Source organism: Paramisgurnus dabryanus, chromosome 6, assembly GCF_030506205.2.
Source record: "Paramisgurnus dabryanus chromosome 6, PD_genome_1.1, whole genome shotgun sequence".
Taxonomy (NCBI): domain Eukaryota; kingdom Metazoa; phylum Chordata; class Actinopteri; order Cypriniformes; family Cobitidae; genus Paramisgurnus; species Paramisgurnus dabryanus.
This window is the reverse complement of record NC_133342.1, coordinates 46,893,089-46,912,194: the sequence shown is the minus strand read 5'-3', so window position 1 is coordinate 46,912,194 and position 19,106 is coordinate 46,893,089. Positions and strand designations below refer to the sequence as shown.

Genomic DNA, 19,106 nt, shown 5'->3' with positions numbered 1-19,106 from the left:
ATCCAGAAATCACAATGCATGATTTTTTAACTATTTATTTGTATGATACAGCCGCAAATAAGTATTTGAACACTAGAGATGCGCGGATGGGCTATTATTTCATCCGCAACCGCATCACAAAACTCATCATCCGTCCGCCATCCATCCGCACCAACGTTTCTGACCAGTTTTTAAAACCGCACCCGCCCGCCATCCGCTGACTGGGCGATGCAAGACGCTGCTGATGACAGCCGCGAGACTAGAAAGCTCTAGAATATCAGCAGTGAACTCAGTCTCCGATCGGCGCACACGGGACAAAAATAAATAAATAAGTAATGCCTAAATTAAACGCACAAATTACATAGTCTGCACTGGTGTCATCCTGATTTACCACTTTGTAAAACTTATTCCAGGCAAACCTTTTCTGACCTTCTATTTCCTTTGTTTTTAATTCTCATTTTTTGAGGCATTGATAAGAGCTATGTCAAAATGCGTCCTCATTTCTCTGCGCTGTTAATGATAGAACGAATGGATTCTTAACATGCCGAGGCTATCCCAAACAATTAAAACCTTTATTAAATAAAAGTGTATTAGAAAACTTTTTCTTGTCACTGTTTTAGTATTATAAGTTATGTTTTGTGTTAATATTATTCTGTTTATGTTGCGTATATTTGCAACATAAGGTTGATTATTTGATATACTGTTGAATAGTTTAATCTACATCAATGTGTCATATTTTCTGAAATAAATTAATATTTTTGATTACATATTTATTTTAATAAGTCAGAAATGTCTCCGCTGTTTTCTGCTGACAGGCGCGGTGGGGGCTACTGGGGGCGCGTGCAACAGGTGACGCAAATTATGGGTCCTCAGATGGCTAGACCGTCTCATTTCAGTTCTCTTTGAGAACTTCTGAGGCTGCCACCCTGAAAGACAGAGTGCTCACCTTTTAAGGTTGCATGCTTAGAAGGACACAGCTAACAAGCAGTCGATCCGCCACCCGCCCGAATCTAATTAAAATATTATTTTTCGTCACGTCATCCGCCCGATCCGCGGTTTATCCGCGGAGTCCGCGGCTGTAACCGCCAACCGCGCATCTCTATTGAACACCTGTCTATCAGCTAGAATTCTGACCCTTAAATACCTGTTAGTCTGCCTTTAAAATGTCCACCTCCACTTCATTTATTATCCGTAATTGTTTGAGGTCCTTCGCTGCATAAAGACACCTGTCCACCCCATACAATCAATAAGAAGCCAACTACTAACATGGCCAAGACCAAAGAGCTGTCCAAAGATACCAGAGACAAAATTGTACACCTCCACAAGGCTGGAAAGGGCTATAGGGAAATTACCAAGCAGCTTGGAGAAAAAAGGTCAACTGTTGGAGCAATCATTAGAAAATGAAAGAAGCTAAACATGACTGTCAATCCCTGGGGCTCCATTAAAAGATCTCACCTCGTGGGGTCTCAATGATCCTAAGAAAGGTGATAAATCAGCCCCGAACTACACGGGAGGAGCTGGTCAATGACCTGAAAAGAGCAGGGACCACCGTTTCCAAGGTTACTGTTGGTAATACACTAAGCCGTCATGGTTTGAAAGCATGGATGGCACAGAAGGTTCCCCTGCTTAAACCAGCACATGTCCAGGCCCCTCTTAAGTTTGCCAATGACCATTGAGTGATCCAGAGGAGTCATGGGAGAAAGTCATGTGGTCAGATGAGACCAAAATAGAACTTTTTCATCATAATTCCACTAAACGTGTTTGGAGGAAGAAGAATGATGAGTACCATCCCAAGAACACCATCCCTACTATGAAACATGGGGGTGGTAGCATCGTGCTTTGGAGGTGTTTTTCTGCACATGGGACAGGGTGATTGCACTGTATTCAGGAGAGGATGACCGGGGCCATGTATCGCGAGATTTTGGGGAACAACCTCCTTCCCTCAGTTAAAGCATTGAAGATAGGTCGAGGCTGGGTCTTCCAACATGACAATGACCCGAAGCACACAGCCAGGATAACCAAGGAGTGGCTTTGTAAGAAGCATATCAAGGTTCTGGAGTGTCCTAGCCAATCTCCAGACCTAAACCCAATAGAGAATCTTTGGAGGGAGCTCAAACTCAGTGTTTTTCAGCGACAGGCCAGAAACCAGCTTGATCTAGAGAAGATCTGTGTGGAGGAGTGGGCCAAAATCCCTCCTGCAGTGTGTGCAACCTGGTGTAAAACTACAGGAAACATTTGACCTCTGTAAATGCAAACAAAGGCTACTGTACCAAATATTAACACTGACTTTCTCAGGAGTTCAAATACTTATTTGCAGCTGTATCATACAAATAAATAGTTAAAAATCATACATTGTGATTTCTGGATTTTTTTTAGATTATTAGACATGCACCTACGATGACAATTTCAGACCCCTCTATGATTTCTAAGTGGGATGTTCAAATACTTATATATATATGTATATATATATATATATACATATATATATACATATATATATATATATATATATATATATATAGATATAGATATAGATATAGATATAGATATAGATATATAGATATATAGATATATTTCTCGAAGTCAGTGGAAAGTGGTTGCTTACAAATGGCCAGGGGTTTCTTTCATAAGAATTTATTTGAGGGTCTGCATCAACTGGCACCTCCATACGGAGGTTATCACCTTATCACCTTGCATTTTTATTTACTCAGTAACGGATATAAATGGTAAATGGACTGCATTTATATAGCGCTTTCAACAGACCCATGGCCATCCAAAGCGCTTTACATGTTGTTACAAAAACCGATGGCAGTGTCAGCCATGCAAGGCGCCACCCAGCTCTTTAGAAGGTGTCTTGCTCATGGACACTTCAAAACTTGGTCAGGTGGAACCAGCAACCTAGCACTTTGTAGACAATGTACATGAACCACTGAGACACTGCCGTCTACTTAAATATGATTTAGGTTGTAACGAAGCACAATACTTTAAACAAAACATAATTAAGTAAAAGAAAAATTACAGATTTTAAAAACTACTTAAAAAATGACATTATCAAAGAGCACACAATCAGTCTCCTTGCGGTTTCCAAACCATACTCAAGCACAGACACATGCAGTACAAATGATTTCCCCATACAAATAATTACTTACTTAGAAATGTGGCAACAAAGAAAAGACATCTACACTCATCAAGGCAATTAAAGTGTAAAAGAATCAAAACTAATACAAACTGATCAGCTATGACACAACAGTCAGAACCAATTAAAACGAACAGTTTCTCTTTTTTTTCTATTCTAGTGCCTTGCACCCCACAGAATGTCCTGCCCACTGTGGACTGTGGATTGAACGCATTAGTGGTTTCGTGGACACCTAGTGCAGGTGGACAGAACTACACAGCCACTTTACGGGACACAAGTGGCCTGTCCACCACCTGCCAGTCTTCAGGCTCACAGTGTAATATCACAGGACTGAGCTGTGGTCAGGTGTACTCCGTTAATGTGATCGCATCTGATAATCTGTGCACCAGCACTCCCAGCACTACTGCCAGTACCCAGTCAGGTATCTATAAACATAAACGAATTATAATCTATGTCCTTTGTCCTGCTTACTGTTTGTTTAAATAGCTTATGAAATGCATATGAAAAGACTGTAATCTGATTAAAAGTTCTGATTCTTAAAATTTGTTTTACCCACAGTTCCTTGTGCAGCCAGCTCCATCAATGCAACATTGGACTGTGTGCGTGGGACAGCCACTGTGTCGTGGCAGAATGGGACAGGAGCTCAGGGTTTTGCTGTATCTGCCCTTTCATCTCGTGGTAACAGGGCTACCTGTGTCTCCAACAGCTCCATCACAAACTGTGTGCTGAGCTCTCTGCAGTGTGGTGATGTGTATGCGGTGACTGTACAGACTCTTGGACAGACGTGCAATGCCAGCTCACAGATGACTGGCTCTCTGATCACAGGTGAGGCTTAGTGGTCTGTACTGTAGGGCTGTGAGCATGGCAGTTTTTTACCCCTGCTTTGGTAATGCATCAATTCACCGCGGTGGTGTGGTGGTTTTGTGCGTGTGGTGGGTGCTTGAGCCCAGCCCTGGAGCACCCACGGGATCGCCGTCTACGTGGGTACTGTAGCACTTCCATCCGTGTAAAAAAAAAACTTGGTTCAAGTGAGAAATCTTTTTGGGGATATAATGTTTCCAGATGTGCTGAAAACAGGTTCTGATGGTGTACTGGTAGCGCAGATTGAGACTTTTTCACAACCTTGACTGACCAAGAGAGTTCAGCTCCAATCTTAGCACACCTGCCTAAAAGTTTCTAGTATGTTTAGTAAGACTTTAATCAGCTGCTTCAGCTGTGTTTGATTAGGGTTGTAGCTAAACTCTGCAGGACACCGGCCCTCCAGGACCGAGCACTGACACCCCTGCCTTAGATGTTGTATTTAATCTGAAAGAGCTCATATAACATACTAAATGAACACTTTGCTTTTGTCTGTTAGCACCCTGCGCTCCTGAGTCTGTGGTCAGTCAGCTGTTAGACTGTCAAACAGGTGCTGTTCGCATCAGCTGGCAGTCAAGTAACGGATCACTGAGTTACTGCGCTAAAGCTGTATCCACGGCTGGTAATCTGACGTGTAACTCAACATCCACATCCTGCGTTATTCCTGCCATCAGCTGTGGACAAACTTATAATATCACTGTGGCCGCTCAGGGCAACGGCTGTACCGCCAAGAGTGTGACCAGTCAGATAACAGCAGGTACAGTATCATTTAGACAAGGATATGCTCACATCCACTGTGACTAATTTTGAAAATGTAAAAAATCTTTAAAAAAATTACTTAAATGTCCTAATATAACTAAGGCATATAGTCCTAAATAAATCTAAAACCTACCTGAGAAACCGCCCTTTAGAGTTATATTAAATACAATTCTGCATGGCATTGAATATTGGCCGCAGTTTAAAGCCAATGCATTAGAAAAATGAATTCATATACAATATTGGTCTTCTGGAGTGAAATGTTTCATTTGTGAGAGAAAACGTTTCATATTTATAGCGTATTTACCAATCAATATCTTGCCTTTTAAATATAAACACAAATTATGCAACAACGGCCCTACTGATGGATTAATTTTTATAATAATGGATGGACTTATAATGAGACTTATAATGCCATTACAAAGCTTGGAAGAGCCAGGATATTATTTAATATAACTCTAAATGTATTTGGCTAAAAACTAAGTCATATACACCTGTGATGGCATTGAGGTGAGTAAATTATGGGCTGATTTAATTTTTTTGGTGAACAATTTCTTTTAATAGTCTGTGTTTTTCCTCCTCTATAGGGCCCTGTCCACCCAGTTCAGTCTCTGCTGTGTTGTTGGACTGCTCTTCTAACACCGCCTTAGTGTCCTGGACCTCTATACCTGGAGTTCAATATACGGCGAGAGCCAATGGCACCATGGGGTCCTCTGCTGGTGTGGAGTGTAATACAACAAACTCAAACTGCACTCTTACCAATCTACAGTGTGGCAGTCAATACAACATCAGCGTCACTGCTACCAGAAACAACTGTAGTACTACAGCCAACATGATGTCCAACTTTACGACAGGTTAGGGTGACTTACACACTCCATTTTAATTATAATTAACCGAAATTTTGTCTTCAGTTCAGACATCCTCTAGCAAAATGCACTGTGGTGGCCATGTTAAAGTGATGTTACAGATGATGGTATCATGTTACATGTTACTAAAAATATGCACTTTACATTTTATGCAATACATTGGTATTAGGTATGAATGTTAAAAATTATAATTTTGCACAGAATAGAAGAGACAATAATGTGTCTTTTGATACTTTAGCTGACGTGCTATGTTGAGCTAACCCTGAGATTTAGTCAACATTAGCACATATGTTAGTTTGGGGCAAGTTGTCACATGCTTTTTACATTGGATTTTATTACTATTTATTTATTTACTTACTATTCTAAACCTTGGGTTATTCTAAATCCCGGGTTAAAGGAATCCTGGGTTATCTGCTTCACCTTTCACACTGTTCGTACTTAACCAGGGGTTAAGAGATAACCATGGGTATTCATAATCTGACGTTTCACACTGTTCATTCCTAAACCCTAGGCCAAGTGTCTGATACCCTACTAGGGCTGTCACTTTTGAGAAAAATCAAATTCGAACGGATTTCGAATATCATGCAATGTATCCGAATATATTCGAATATCTAGGCGCCGCCCCCCCACGCGCATCAAAAACCCACCGTAATGGAGATTCAATCACAAAATTATTAACAGTGACAGTCATACACAGGGTTGTCTGGATTACTTTTTTACTTAATGTTTGAAACTGCAGGTTATCAACTTATGAATAACAAACTTATATATATATATAAAAGTATGATTCAGAACAGTTACAAACAATAACGTGACAACTTAAATAGCAGCAGGAGTATATAGGCAGACGCAAACGGAATTCGCGCCCGCAGATTTCGGCAGAAAACTCAGCGGAATTCCGCGGATTTAATGCCCGTCATTGACAAGCACACGTTCCGCGCTTGAGCGTGTTTGTGACCAGAACTGTCATTGACAACAAGCACACATACAAAACCTATCCAGCGCGTTTGTGAGCCGTCATTCACAAGTACATTAACCCTGCGCGTGCTGTTTGCTCGCCCGTTTTCAATGATAGAGAGCACAAACCCTTTGATACTTGAGATGAAATTAAACTTACCGCTTTAAGCAGATCTCACTTGTCGTCAATGTGACGCGCAACAGTCAGCACATGATCATTTCAAATCCGTTTACAAGACAAATGCTGTTGTTGTTTAATATAAAGTTTACATTGCGTTGTAAAAATTATGAAATTATCTTCATACATGCTAATTTCATAATGCAAACTAATTAACACAAGCTTTTTATTCTGCTATAATATTTAACACTATAAACAATATGTCATTTTATATACAAACTATAATTCTATCTTGACATGCACATGAGATTCATTTTGGTCCAATTTGATTCCCTCTCTTGCGCACAGTTGCTGTCGTCGGTCTCACTCTCAGCCTCCTTCCTATTACGAGGTGTTTTACTGTAAAAAATGCGCTACACATGGCATTTAAAAAACCGGATGGTTCATTTATAGTTCGAATACGGATATTTCACGTCATGTTCGAATGCATATTCGAATATCGAATAAAAAGTGACAGCCCTATACCCTACTCCTACAGCTGTCTGAAATTATCAAGCAACCCTGAATACCTTAATTGGCTGCTTCAGCTATGTTTAATTGGGGTCATAGGCTGTGTCCCAATTCAAAGGCTGCGACCTTCTAAGGACGTATTTTAAGACAGATTGTGTCACAGCAGCGCAACTTGAGGCTGGTAAGGCCGTCCCAATTCAAAGGATGCTTAGAATGAAGCCTTAAAATGCGTCCTCATTTCTCCGCGTTGTTAAGGATAGAACGAATGGATCCTTAACAGCTGAGGATATCCCAAGAGTCATTGCGTGCCCGCAACGGCTGCAAATAATGGGTGGATATTCTAAAATAAACAATTAAATGCACTTAAATAAAAGTGTATTTATCAGAAAACATTTTTCTTGTCACTGTTTTTGTATTATAAGTTATATTAATATTATTCTTTTTATGTTGCATATATTTCTAAGGTTGATTAATTTGATATACTGTTGAATAGTTTAATCTACATCAACGTGTCATATTTTAATCTAGTGTGACAATTTACTCGTCAATGGGGCAAATTGTCACAAGTGAACATTATCTATTCAACAGTCTACAACTGTAATGAATACAACATATGTGTCCAAGACTTCCTTCTTTCATTTGAGATTTATACCATTGTAAAGTATGGTGCTCAGTTAATGTTAGACAGTCTGAAAAGTGTGACAGCTTACCCCATTTTCCCTTACTACAAACTTCTTTAACCATTTTAATCAATTTTATTTTAAAGTGTAACAGATAACAGAAGTGTCCAAATATTTTTGCCACTGTTATGTACCATGGTTGTGTAGGATTACCATATTCATATACAATCCATTTTATAATACACAGTATTTCGCTTTACTATATGTGGTATTAACATAATCATAGTGTAACTATATTAAAAAAGATGGTATTATTGTAACTTCTGTCATGTACAACAGACTATTTAAAATCATCTCTTATCTCCTTATCTCTCTTAGCACCGTGTGCACCGGTTCTGTCTGACGCTGTTCTGAACTGTAGTTCTCGGTCCGCTTTGGTGACGTGGTCCGGCTCAGCGGTGAGTGGAGTTGTGGTCTCAGTCAGCGCTGTGAACGCTCAGGGTGTCCGACTGGGCTGCGGACCTTTAAACGGTCAATCCTGTGTAGTGGACGGACTGCAGTGTGGTCAGACGTACACGTTTGGTGTGAACGCATCACAAGGCCAGTGCACCAGTGCAAGCAACACACTGCAGAGACAGACAGGTAACAGCAATCTGTCTCACAAACACTTCTTTCATTCTGCTGTAAGATCTACAATGTAATTAAACCTCATGTTAAAGTGTCTCATGTCAAGGTGAGATGTGCTGTAACATTTCTAAATGATCAGACAATGTTATCTGACGAATAATTTCTAATGAATTACTACGAAGGAGGGATTTCAGTAATAAGGACTAGAGTAGGGATGCACTGAATGTTCGGCAAACGAAATGATTAGGTCGAAAATATCAAAAGAATTTAATTTTCAGTGTTCAGTCAAATAAGTGAAAAGGCCGAATACATTTTACCAAACAGTGAGGTCTTTGATGACGCTATCAAATTAACCAGCGCAAAGTGAGAGACTCTCTTCCTCTGCCTGTGCTTGATCATGCAAGCAGGCTCACGTCTGCTGCTCAACATACAGTACAGTGATGCATAAGTGTTGTTGCAAGTATTATCAAAAGAAAAAACCTCCTCCGCACCGCAAGACCTCCATACGTGCGTCAACGCATCTTCACATTGACTTAACATTGAAATCACGCGTGCTTGGCGCCTCTACCGCGGCTGGTGTAAATGCAGCATTATGGTACTAGTAAACCTACCTCATTGTTTGCCCACACAAAACAGCTTGATGCATTTGTCATCTTGACAGTTTGTAATTATGGCTTTTTATAAGAATTTGCGAAAAGAGTGTGGTGCTTCTTTACAAGATAACTTCGCCATCTACTGGCCTATCATGCTTAATACAGCATATTTAATCGACTTTGCGGATCCGTGCAAATGATGATCTTTTTGAAAGGGTTGACGTGCATATGTAAATTCTTTCAAAAGCACAGGAAATCTGTTCTTCACTACACTACAGTATTTTTTTTCTTCTTTAGCCCCATATCCACCACAGAATATCCAGTCCATAACAAACTTCGGCAATAACACAGTGAGTGTGTCCTGGTCTAGCAGCAATGGAACGGTTTCTTATAGGACCACACTGGAATGTTCAAATGGACAGACATACACATGCAGGACTAATGCAACAGGATGTGACATCACTAACATGCCCTGTGGACAGACCTGCGCAGTCAAGTCAGTAGCGGAGGGGATGACCTGCAACAGCACTATTGGCATTGGACCAAATATCACAACAGGTAAGAAAAACCAACAATTAACTTTGTGTCAGTTCTGGAACACAAGAACATTGAAAAAATGTTGCCCCCCTTCCTGATTTTTTAACATGTTTGTCATACTTTAATGTTTCAGATCATAAAACAAATGTAAATATCAATCAAAGATAGCTGCATGTTGTGTTAACTTGTGTTTTTAAATGAAGGTTTTTATTATGAAGGGAAAACAAAATCCAAACCCACATGGCTCTGTGTTAAAGTGCTTCAGTTTCTTTAACCACATCCACCTGTTTGCAATCAAGAAATCACTTAAATAGGGCCTGCATGACAAAGTGAAATAGACCAAAAGATCCTCAAAAGCTACACTTCACATTGAGATCCAAAGAAATTCAGGAACAAATGAGAAAGTCAGTTATTGAGATATATCAGTCTGGCAATGTTATAAAGCCATTTCTAAAGCCTTGGAACTCCAGAGCTTGGGACTCCTACTTCAAGAGCACAGCAATGACTCATCCAAGAGATCACAAACTTTTTGGAAGGTGTGTGTCCCATCATGTCTGGCATAAAAGTAACACAGCATTTCAGAAAAAGAACATCATACCACAGTAAAATATAGTAGTGGTAGTGTGATGGTCTGGGGCTGTTTTGCTGCTTCAGGACCTTGAAGTCTTGCTGTGATAAATGGAAGCATGAATTCTGTTGTCTACCAAAACATCCTGAAGGAGAATGTATGGCCATCTGTTTGTGCCCTCAAGCTAAAGTGTACTTGGGTTCTACAGCAGGACAATAATCCAAACACACCAACAAGTCCACCCCTGAATGGCTGAAGAAAAACAAAATGAAGACGTTGGAGTTGCCTATTTTAAAGTCCGGATCTTAATCGTATTGAGATGCTGTAGCATGACCTTAAAAAGGCAGTTCATGCTAGAAAACCCTCCAATGTGGCTGGATTACAACAACTCTGCAAAGATGAGTGGGCCAAAATTCCTCCACAGCCCTGTAACAGACTCATTGCAAGTTATCGCAAATGCTTGACTGCAGTTGTTGCTGCTAAGGGTGGCCCAACCAGTTATTAGGTTTAGGGGGCAAACACTTTTTCACACAGGGCCATGTGGGTTTGGATTTTGTTTTACCTTCATTATAAAAGACTAATAAAAGGATGATTTAAAAAAATCCTTCATCCATTGTGAGAAATTTGACAGAAACTGTTGGATTGTCAGGCTGGAATGACAAGTGGTGTTCATCTGCATAGCAGTGGTAGGAAAAGCCATTTTTCCGAATTACAGAACCTAGGGATGTCATGTATATAGAAAAGAGCAGTGGTGCAACACTGAGCCTTGAGGTACCCCGTTATTGAGACATTGGGGTTGACCTGCCTGAGAGGTAAAACTTGAACCATAGTAGTCCCGTTCCAGAGACACCCATAGCTTGAGAGTCAACAGGACGATGTGGTGACTGACAGTGCCAAAAGTATAGATAGATTCAGTGGGATCATTACAGATGATTTACAGCAGGGGTAGGCAAGTTCAAACCTAGAGAGCGGCAGTCTGAGTGTGGGTTACTTCAGCAACAGGGTTATACAAGCTTTTTTAAAAAGCTGTGGGAAATGAACCAGTGGAGAAAGATGAGGTGAAAATGTTAAAAATAAAAGGATGGAGAAATGACATGAAGGAGATGGGTGGGATCTAGTGAGCAGTTAGTCAGAAATGTTTACTGTATGTATGCCAGTTGGTAATGCCAGTGGGTAATGTGGCATACTATAGATAATGCCATAATTTTAATAATGGTTAACGTCAATAAACCAGTAGTTTTGGCTATATTATGACATAATGATCAACATTAATAAATTTTTTAAAAGAAGCATTACCCTGAGATATTGGGTGATTTTGATCTCAGGCTAGAAGGCAACTGAAAATGACTGTTGTAAATTTGAGGAGGGGTCTTTCACATACACACCCATGGTTGACCATCAAGTACCCCCTGTAATGCATCACATTATTGTAAAATGAGCAAATGTATTTAATTTCATGTTGACATTAACACTGAGCAAATCATTTTGTGTCATTTATCCAGCTTCATGCGCACCACAAAATGTATCTGCCAATGTGAACTGTAGCAGTAACACAGCAACAGTAACCTGGGGGAGTAGCCAAGGGGCGGTGCTTTACTCAGTGACAGCCAGCAGTGTTAATGGCCAATCGGTTAACTGCACCTCAGCGTCCACCTCATGCGTCCTTTCACCTTTGACCTGCGGACAGCGATACACGATCACAGTGAGGGCTGTAGGCACAAACTACAGCAGTGATGCCAGTGCACCCGTACAGATCCAATCAGGTAACAATCCAAAAACTCATCAACCTTGTTGTTCTGTTTGTCTACTTTTTGGGAATCTTTTCAGTAGCCACACGTTTTGGTCCACTGCAACTTACTTTGCCCATACTTAATTTTGTATTCATACATGTATTTTAAGGTATCTATACACTTTGGGAATAAATAATAATTATGACCACATGTATATACACTAATGGGAGAAATCATCTAAAACACATGCAGTCTCTTTTTCTTAAAACAAACGAAATACACTTTCGACAAGCAAAAGTATAATCTAAAGCATGATTCATGGCTGCAAAAGTTTATTGTCTACTATAAGCTCTTCAAACTATGTTTCAATAGTAAATATGTAAGGCTGCAACAACTAATTTATAAAATAACCGATTATGAAAATCCTGATTAGTTAGTTAGGTGTGCACGCCAAGGGGAAGGATTTCGTACAAATCAGCACAGGTTTTTTGTGTCTTATATCTTCTGTCGCATGACAAACTCCTACAGGCTATGTATGCCGTCCGGAAACAAAAGTAATGAGTTCATGTCTCAGGTTTTTCGGGTTTGACTCGAGTCATTCGATCTTTTCCAATATAAGGCTATGCAGCACGGTGAACACAAAATGAACTTATCACCCTCCGAGACGACTCATTACTCCCGAGAAACACTAAAGATTCGTTCAAAATGAACGAATCGTTCATGAACGACCCATAACTAGCGCCCACTTCTAGAAAGGGTAGCTACAGTATTAAACTGTCTCTATTTAAAGACAATTTGTCGAACTGTCAACTGATGGATGTCTTAATATTTTGAAATTGTTTTGTATCACTTTTCAGCCTTATGGAGTGCAACAACTCTTGATCGGATATCTTTAGAGAGCTCCTCCTGTCAAGGCATGGTTCATAAGAGATGATGCTTTTTAACGACAGTTAAAATGTTTTAAGACACATAGAAACTAGAATTATTTGTGTGTTGTCAGCTTATGCACATTGTGTTTGTCTATTGTTGTGACCTAAATGAGGATCAGATCATATTTTATGGCAAATCACTGTAGAAAACCAGTTAATTCCTAAGGGTTTTCTTGCCACTGTAATTGTTGTTGCCCTACAAATATGTCAACAGAGAAAAGACAACTACACTCATCAAGGCAATTAAAGTGTTAAAGAATTAAAACGAATACAAACTGATCAGCTATGACACAACAGTCAGAACCAATAAAGACGAACAGTTTCTCTCTTTTTCTATTCTAGTGCCTTGCACCCCACAGAATGTCCTGCCCACTGTGGACTGTGGATTGAATGCATTAGTGGTTTCGTGGACACCTAGTGCAGGTGGACAGAACTACACAGCCACTTTACGAGACACAAGTGGCCTGTCCACCACCTGCCAGTCTTCAGGCTCACAGTGTAATATCACAGGACTGGGCTGTGGTCAGGTGTACTCCATTAATGTGATCGCATCTGATAATCTGTGCACCAGCACTCCCAGCACTACTGCCAGTACCCAGTCAGGTACCTATAAACATAAACAAATTATAATCTATATCCTTTGTCCTGCTTACTGTTTGTTTAAATAGCTTATGAAATGCATAAGAAAAGACTGTAATCTGATTAAATGTTCTGATTCTTAGTATTTGTTTTACCCATAGTTCCTTGTGCAGCCAGCTCCATCAATGCAACATTGGACTGTGTGCGTGGGACAGCCACTGTGTCGTGGCAGAATGGGACAGGAGGTCAGGGTTTTGCTGTATCTGCCCTTTCATCTCGTGGTAACAGGGCTACCTGTGTCTCCAACAGCTCCATCACAAACTGTGTGCTGAGCTCTCTGCAGTGTGGTGATGTGTATGCGGTGACCGTACAGACTCTTGGACAGACGTGCAATGCCAGCGCACAGATGACTGGCTCTCTGATCACAGGTGAGGCTTAGTGGATTAAATGTGTGTAATTGAATTAGAAACGTAGCCTTAATGTCATTTATTGAAGGTGCTTTTAAAGTTTTTTTTAAATTAGCTGTTTAGCTGTTTGATTAGGGTTGTAGCTAAACTCTGCAGGACACCGGCACTCCAGGACCGAGCACTGACACCCCTGCCTTAGATGATGTATTTAATCTGAAAGAGCTCATATAACATACTAAATGAACTATGTTTTTTTCTGTCAGCACCCTGCGCTCCTGAGTCTGTGGTCAGTCAGTTGTTAGACTGTCAAACAGGTGCTGTTCGCATCAGCTGGCAGTCAAGTAACGGATCACTGAGTTACTGCGCTAAAGCTGTATCCACGGCTGGTAATCTGACGTGTAACTCCACATCCACATCCTGCGTTATTCCTGCCATCAGCTGTGGACAAACCTATAACATCACTGTGGCCGCTCAGGGCAACGTCTGTACCGCCAAGAGTGTGACCAGTCAGATAACAGCAGGTACGGTATCATTCAGACAAAGATATGCTCACATCCACTGTGACTAACATTCAAAAAATTTTAAATCCCTTAGAATAAATATGAATATTTAAAAAATAACTACTTAAATGTCCTAATATAACTAAGCCCTAGTCCTAAATCCTGGATTAATTTAAACCCTACCTGAGAAACCGCCCTTTAGATTTATATTAAATCATATTCTGCATGGCATTGAATAGTGGCCGCAGTTTAAAGCCCATGCATTAAATCTTTTTTCATATTATAGCGTATTTAGCAGTCAATAGCCTGCCTTTTAAATGTATACACATCTAGATAAAAAAATTATGTAACAACGGCCCTACCTCAGTATGTACAGTGAGGAAAACAAGTATTTGAACAACCTGTTATTTTGCAAGTTCTCTCAAATCATGGAGGGGTCTGAAATTGTTTTCGTAGGTGCATGTCCACTGTGAGAGACATAATCTAAAAAAAATCCAGAAATCACAATGTATGATTTTTTAACTATTTATTTGTATGATACAGCCGCAAATAAGTATTTGAACACCTGTCTATCAGCTAGAATTCTGAAGCTCAAAGACCTGTTAGACTGCCTTTAAAATGTCCACCTCCACTCCATTTATTATCCTAAATTAGATGCACCTGTTTGAGGTCGTTAGCTGCATAAAGACACCTGTCACCACATACAATCAGTAAGAATCCAACTACTAACCTGGCAAAGACCAAAGAACTGTCCAAAGATACCAGAGACGAAATTGTACACCTCCACAAGGCTGGAAAGGGATATGGGGAAATTGCCAAGCAGCTTGGTAAAAAAAGGTCCACTGTTGGAGCACTCATTAGAAAATGGAAGAAGCTAAACATGACTGTCAGTCTCTGGGGCTCCATGGAAGATCTCACCTCATGGGGTCTTAATGATCCTAAGAAAGGTGAGAAATCAGCCCAGAACTACACAGGAGGAGCTGCTCAATCACCTGAAAAGAGCTGGGACCACCGTATTGGTAATACACTAAGACGTCATGGTTTGAAATCATGCATGGCACAGAAGGTTCCCCTGCTTAAACCAGCACATGTCCAGGCCCGTCTTAAGTTTGCCAATGACCATTTGGATGATCCAGAGGAGTCATAGGAAAAGTCATGTGGTCAGTTGAGACCAAAATATAATTTTTTCGTCATAATTCCACTAAACGTGTTTGGAGGAAGAAGAATGATGAATATCATCCCAAGAACACCATCCCTACTGTGAAGCATGCGGGGTGGTAGCATCATGCTTTGGAGGTGTTTTTCTGCACATGGGACAGGGTGATTGCACTGTATTCAGGAGAGGATGACTGGGGCCATGTATTGCAATATTTTGGGGAACAACCTCCTTTCCTTCAGTTAAAGCATTGAAGATGGGTCGAGGCTGGGTCTTCCAACATGACGTTTAGTAACAAGACTCGCAAGAACCAGTGACTGTCTTACACACTGACATGGAATCTGATGGATACATTTTTCTAATAATAGATGGACTTTTAATGGGACTTTTAATTCCATTACAACGCTAGAAAGAGCCAGGATACTATTTAGTATAACTCTAAATGTATTCAGCTAAAAAACTAAGTCATATACACCTGTGATGGCATTAAAGGACAAGTTCGGTATTTTAGACTTAAAGCCCTGTTTTCAGATTGTTTATGGTGAAATAGAATGGTTTTGACTGAAATTTCGACATTTGTGGCTGCCCTGAGAATTTTTGCGTGTTTGTGTTTCAGCTCAGACCTTTACAATGAGTTTAATGGTGCACTGGAACAATCCTTCCTAAAATGCATTAAACTTTCGTTTACAAAGACGTGAAACTCACCGAGTGGTCAGGGGTGTTCACTGATATGCTCACACAAAAATCACTGCAAAAGATGCTTTCCAACAGCTGTTTTAGCATTCGTTGTTAAGTTGTGGACCTATTTTTCCAAACGCCTCACACCCGTATATTCTCCCGCTTAGAGCTTGAATAATAGACACTCCAGCCCAGGTGGTGGCGCTAATCCACCTTTGCCAATTGCAAGAATAGAAACAAAGTTCCCAGCGCGGAGTAATACCGTACTTCAGAGGACATCTAATACAAGTCAATGGAGTTGGTAAAAACTACGATAAAACCTGTTGGAATGCGTATTTTGGAGCGATTTTTGTGTGAGCATACCAGTGAACACCCCTGACCACTCGTGAGTTTCACGTCTTTGTAAACGAAAGTTTAATGCATTTTAGGAAGGATTGTTCCAGTGCACCATTAAACCCATTGTAGAGGTCTGAGCTAAAACACAAACACGCGAAAATTCTCAGGGCAGCCGCAAATGTCGAAATTTCAGTCAAAACCATTCTATTTCACCATAAACAATCTGAAAAAGGGCTTTAAGTCTAAAATACCGAACTTGTCCTTTAAGGTGAGTGAATAATGGGCTGATTTTTACTTTGCTTTAATAGGCTGTCTTTTTCCTCTATAGGACCCTGTCCACCCAGTTCAGTCTCTGCTGTGTTGTTGGACTGCTCTTCTAACACTGCCTTAGTTTCCTGGACCTCTATACCTGGAGTTCAATACACGGCGAGAGCCAATGGCACCACGGTGTCCTTTGCTGGTGTGGAGTGTAATACAACAAACTCAAACTGCACTCTTACCAATCTACAGTGTGGCAGTCAATACAACATCAGCGTCACTGCTACCAGAAACAACTGTAGTAGTACAGCCAACATAATGTCCAACTTTACCACAGGTTAGGGTGACTTACACACTCCATTTTAATTATAATAAACCGAAATTTTGTCTACAGTTCAGACATCCTCTTACATAATGCACTGTGGTGGCCATGTTAAAGTGATGTTACAGATGCTAATATCATAGTACTTTAAAACAGTAGTATTTGGACACTTTAAAGGGGACATTTCACAAGACTTTTTAAGACGTAAATTAAATCTTTGGTGTCCCCAGTAGACCTGTTTGAGTCATGACTCACTCGGATCTTTCACCCGGATCTTTAAATTAACTCATGAGTCGAGACTCTAGTATCATTAACCTGGATCAGTTGAGTCCTACTACAATTCAATGTAAAACCTGCTTTGACTCGAGAATCTCTCAACTCGTAACTGGCTGATCCGTAACCGGCTGATCCGCGCAAACTGTCTCTTGAATCAGAGCCGGAAACATTGCAGACTCGAGACTCTCCGGCTCGGGGGGCTACATAATCAGGACAGTTTTTGTCTATATTTTGTCTATATTATTATGCTATTATTATTAGGCCTATTTTTTTAAATGGTCGACCATAAACACCAAACCTAAAACCTATAAGTATATTATTTCAGAAGTGAAAGGCTTTTGTTGTGGATTTGCTTTTGAAGAGACTTCAGTCGCTCCATAGATCCACTAACCGGTTGATTCGGGCGATAGTGAATCTGTAGAACGAGTGAAGTCTCATGAGCTCCATGGTCTGCGAGTCTGCAATGTTTCCGGCTCTGAGAATCTCGAGTCGCGTGGATCAGCCGGTTACAAGTGGGTCTGTACTGAGTTTCCTTGGCGATTTAGCAATACTGACTCAAGTGACTCACACAACCCGGATCACTTTAGTGAGTGACTCACAATAACCCGGATCCTTAAAAGGAATCGAGTTTGCTAGGCCTAGTCCCCAGAGTGCGTATGTAAAGTTTTAGCTCAAAATACCATATAGATCATTTATTATAGCATGGTAAAGTTGCCACTTCATAGGTATGAACAAAAATGTGACGTTTTTGGGCGTGTCTTTTAAAATGCTAATCAGCTGATGAAATGCAAACACTAATCGGCATAATGGTGGTTTGTTGAAATTGAAACTCTTGTGCTGTCAATTATTTTCTCCATCTTTTCTGCACTAAATGGCAGTGTCATGGATGGATAGTGCAGATTAAGGGGTGGTATTATTATAATAAGATCCCCTTCTGACATCACAATGGGAACCAAATTTTCAAAAATCACTTTGTGTGACAACAACTTCTATAGTCAACTTCGTGTTCACATTTGGTCAAGATCACTCTAATCTGATGTTAGCACAATTTTCTTATATTTTTGGCTTTAAAAGTAAAAAATATGCACTTTACATTTTATGCAATACATCTTTGTTAGGTATGAATGTTAAAAATTATTATTTTGCATAAATAGAAGAAAGAATAACGTATCTTTTGATACCTTATCTGACATGCTATGTTGAGCTTACCTTGAGATTTAGTCAACATTAGCACACATGTTAGTTTGGGGCAAGTTGTCTTAATGACATTGGGGCAAGTTGTCACATGCTTTTTACACTGGAACTAGTTTTATTATTATTTATTTGTTTATTTACTATTCTAAACCTTGGGTTATTTTAAACCCCAGGTTAACAGAATCCTGGGTTATCTGTCTCACGTTTCACAATGTTCGTACTTAACCAGGGGTTAAAAGATAACCCTGGGTATTCATAATCTGACACACTGTGTATTTCTAAACCCTAGGTCAAGCAACCCTGAACACCTTGATTAGCTGCTTCAGCTGTGTTTAATTGGGGTCATAACATTTGAACCCTGGGTTAATTTCAGGGATAACCCCACTTCCAAATTACAAGTGTGAAACTATCCTTAACCTACTGTAAGTTTAAAAGCAGGGTTTAGAACAAAGAAGCCGCTAACGCAGTATGAAAAGCCCTTGAGTTAATATTTCCAGTTCTGGTTTGAATTAAAATTGAAATCAATAATCACAATTAAGTTGTGTTGTTCTTTTCAGATAATCTAGTGTGACAATTTACCTGGTGATGGGGCAAATTGTCACAAGTGAACATTCTC

General features: G+C 40.1%; 1 protein-coding gene across 1 annotated transcript in view; it reads left to right on the top strand.

Annotated features, from left to right (window-relative positions):
- fndc7rs1 (fibronectin type III domain containing 7, related sequence 1) overlaps positions 1-19,106 on the top strand; it is a 65,447-nt gene that overhangs the window by 588 nt on the left and 45,753 nt on the right. Inside the window, exons 2-12 of the mRNA XM_065276976.2 lie at positions 3,276-3,536; positions 3,674-3,940; positions 4,473-4,730; positions 5,317-5,583; positions 8,179-8,442; positions 9,318-9,578; positions 11,628-11,888; positions 13,127-13,387; positions 13,525-13,791; positions 14,034-14,291; positions 16,769-17,035. Coding sequence (XP_065133048.2) covers positions 3,276-3,536; positions 3,674-3,940; positions 4,473-4,730; positions 5,317-5,583; positions 8,179-8,442; positions 9,318-9,578; positions 11,628-11,888; positions 13,127-13,387; positions 13,525-13,791; positions 14,034-14,291; positions 16,769-17,035 — 2,892 coding nt within the window. The remainder of the gene's footprint in view (positions 1-3,275; positions 3,537-3,673; positions 3,941-4,472; positions 4,731-5,316; positions 5,584-8,178; positions 8,443-9,317; positions 9,579-11,627; positions 11,889-13,126; positions 13,388-13,524; positions 13,792-14,033; positions 14,292-16,768; positions 17,036-19,106) is intronic.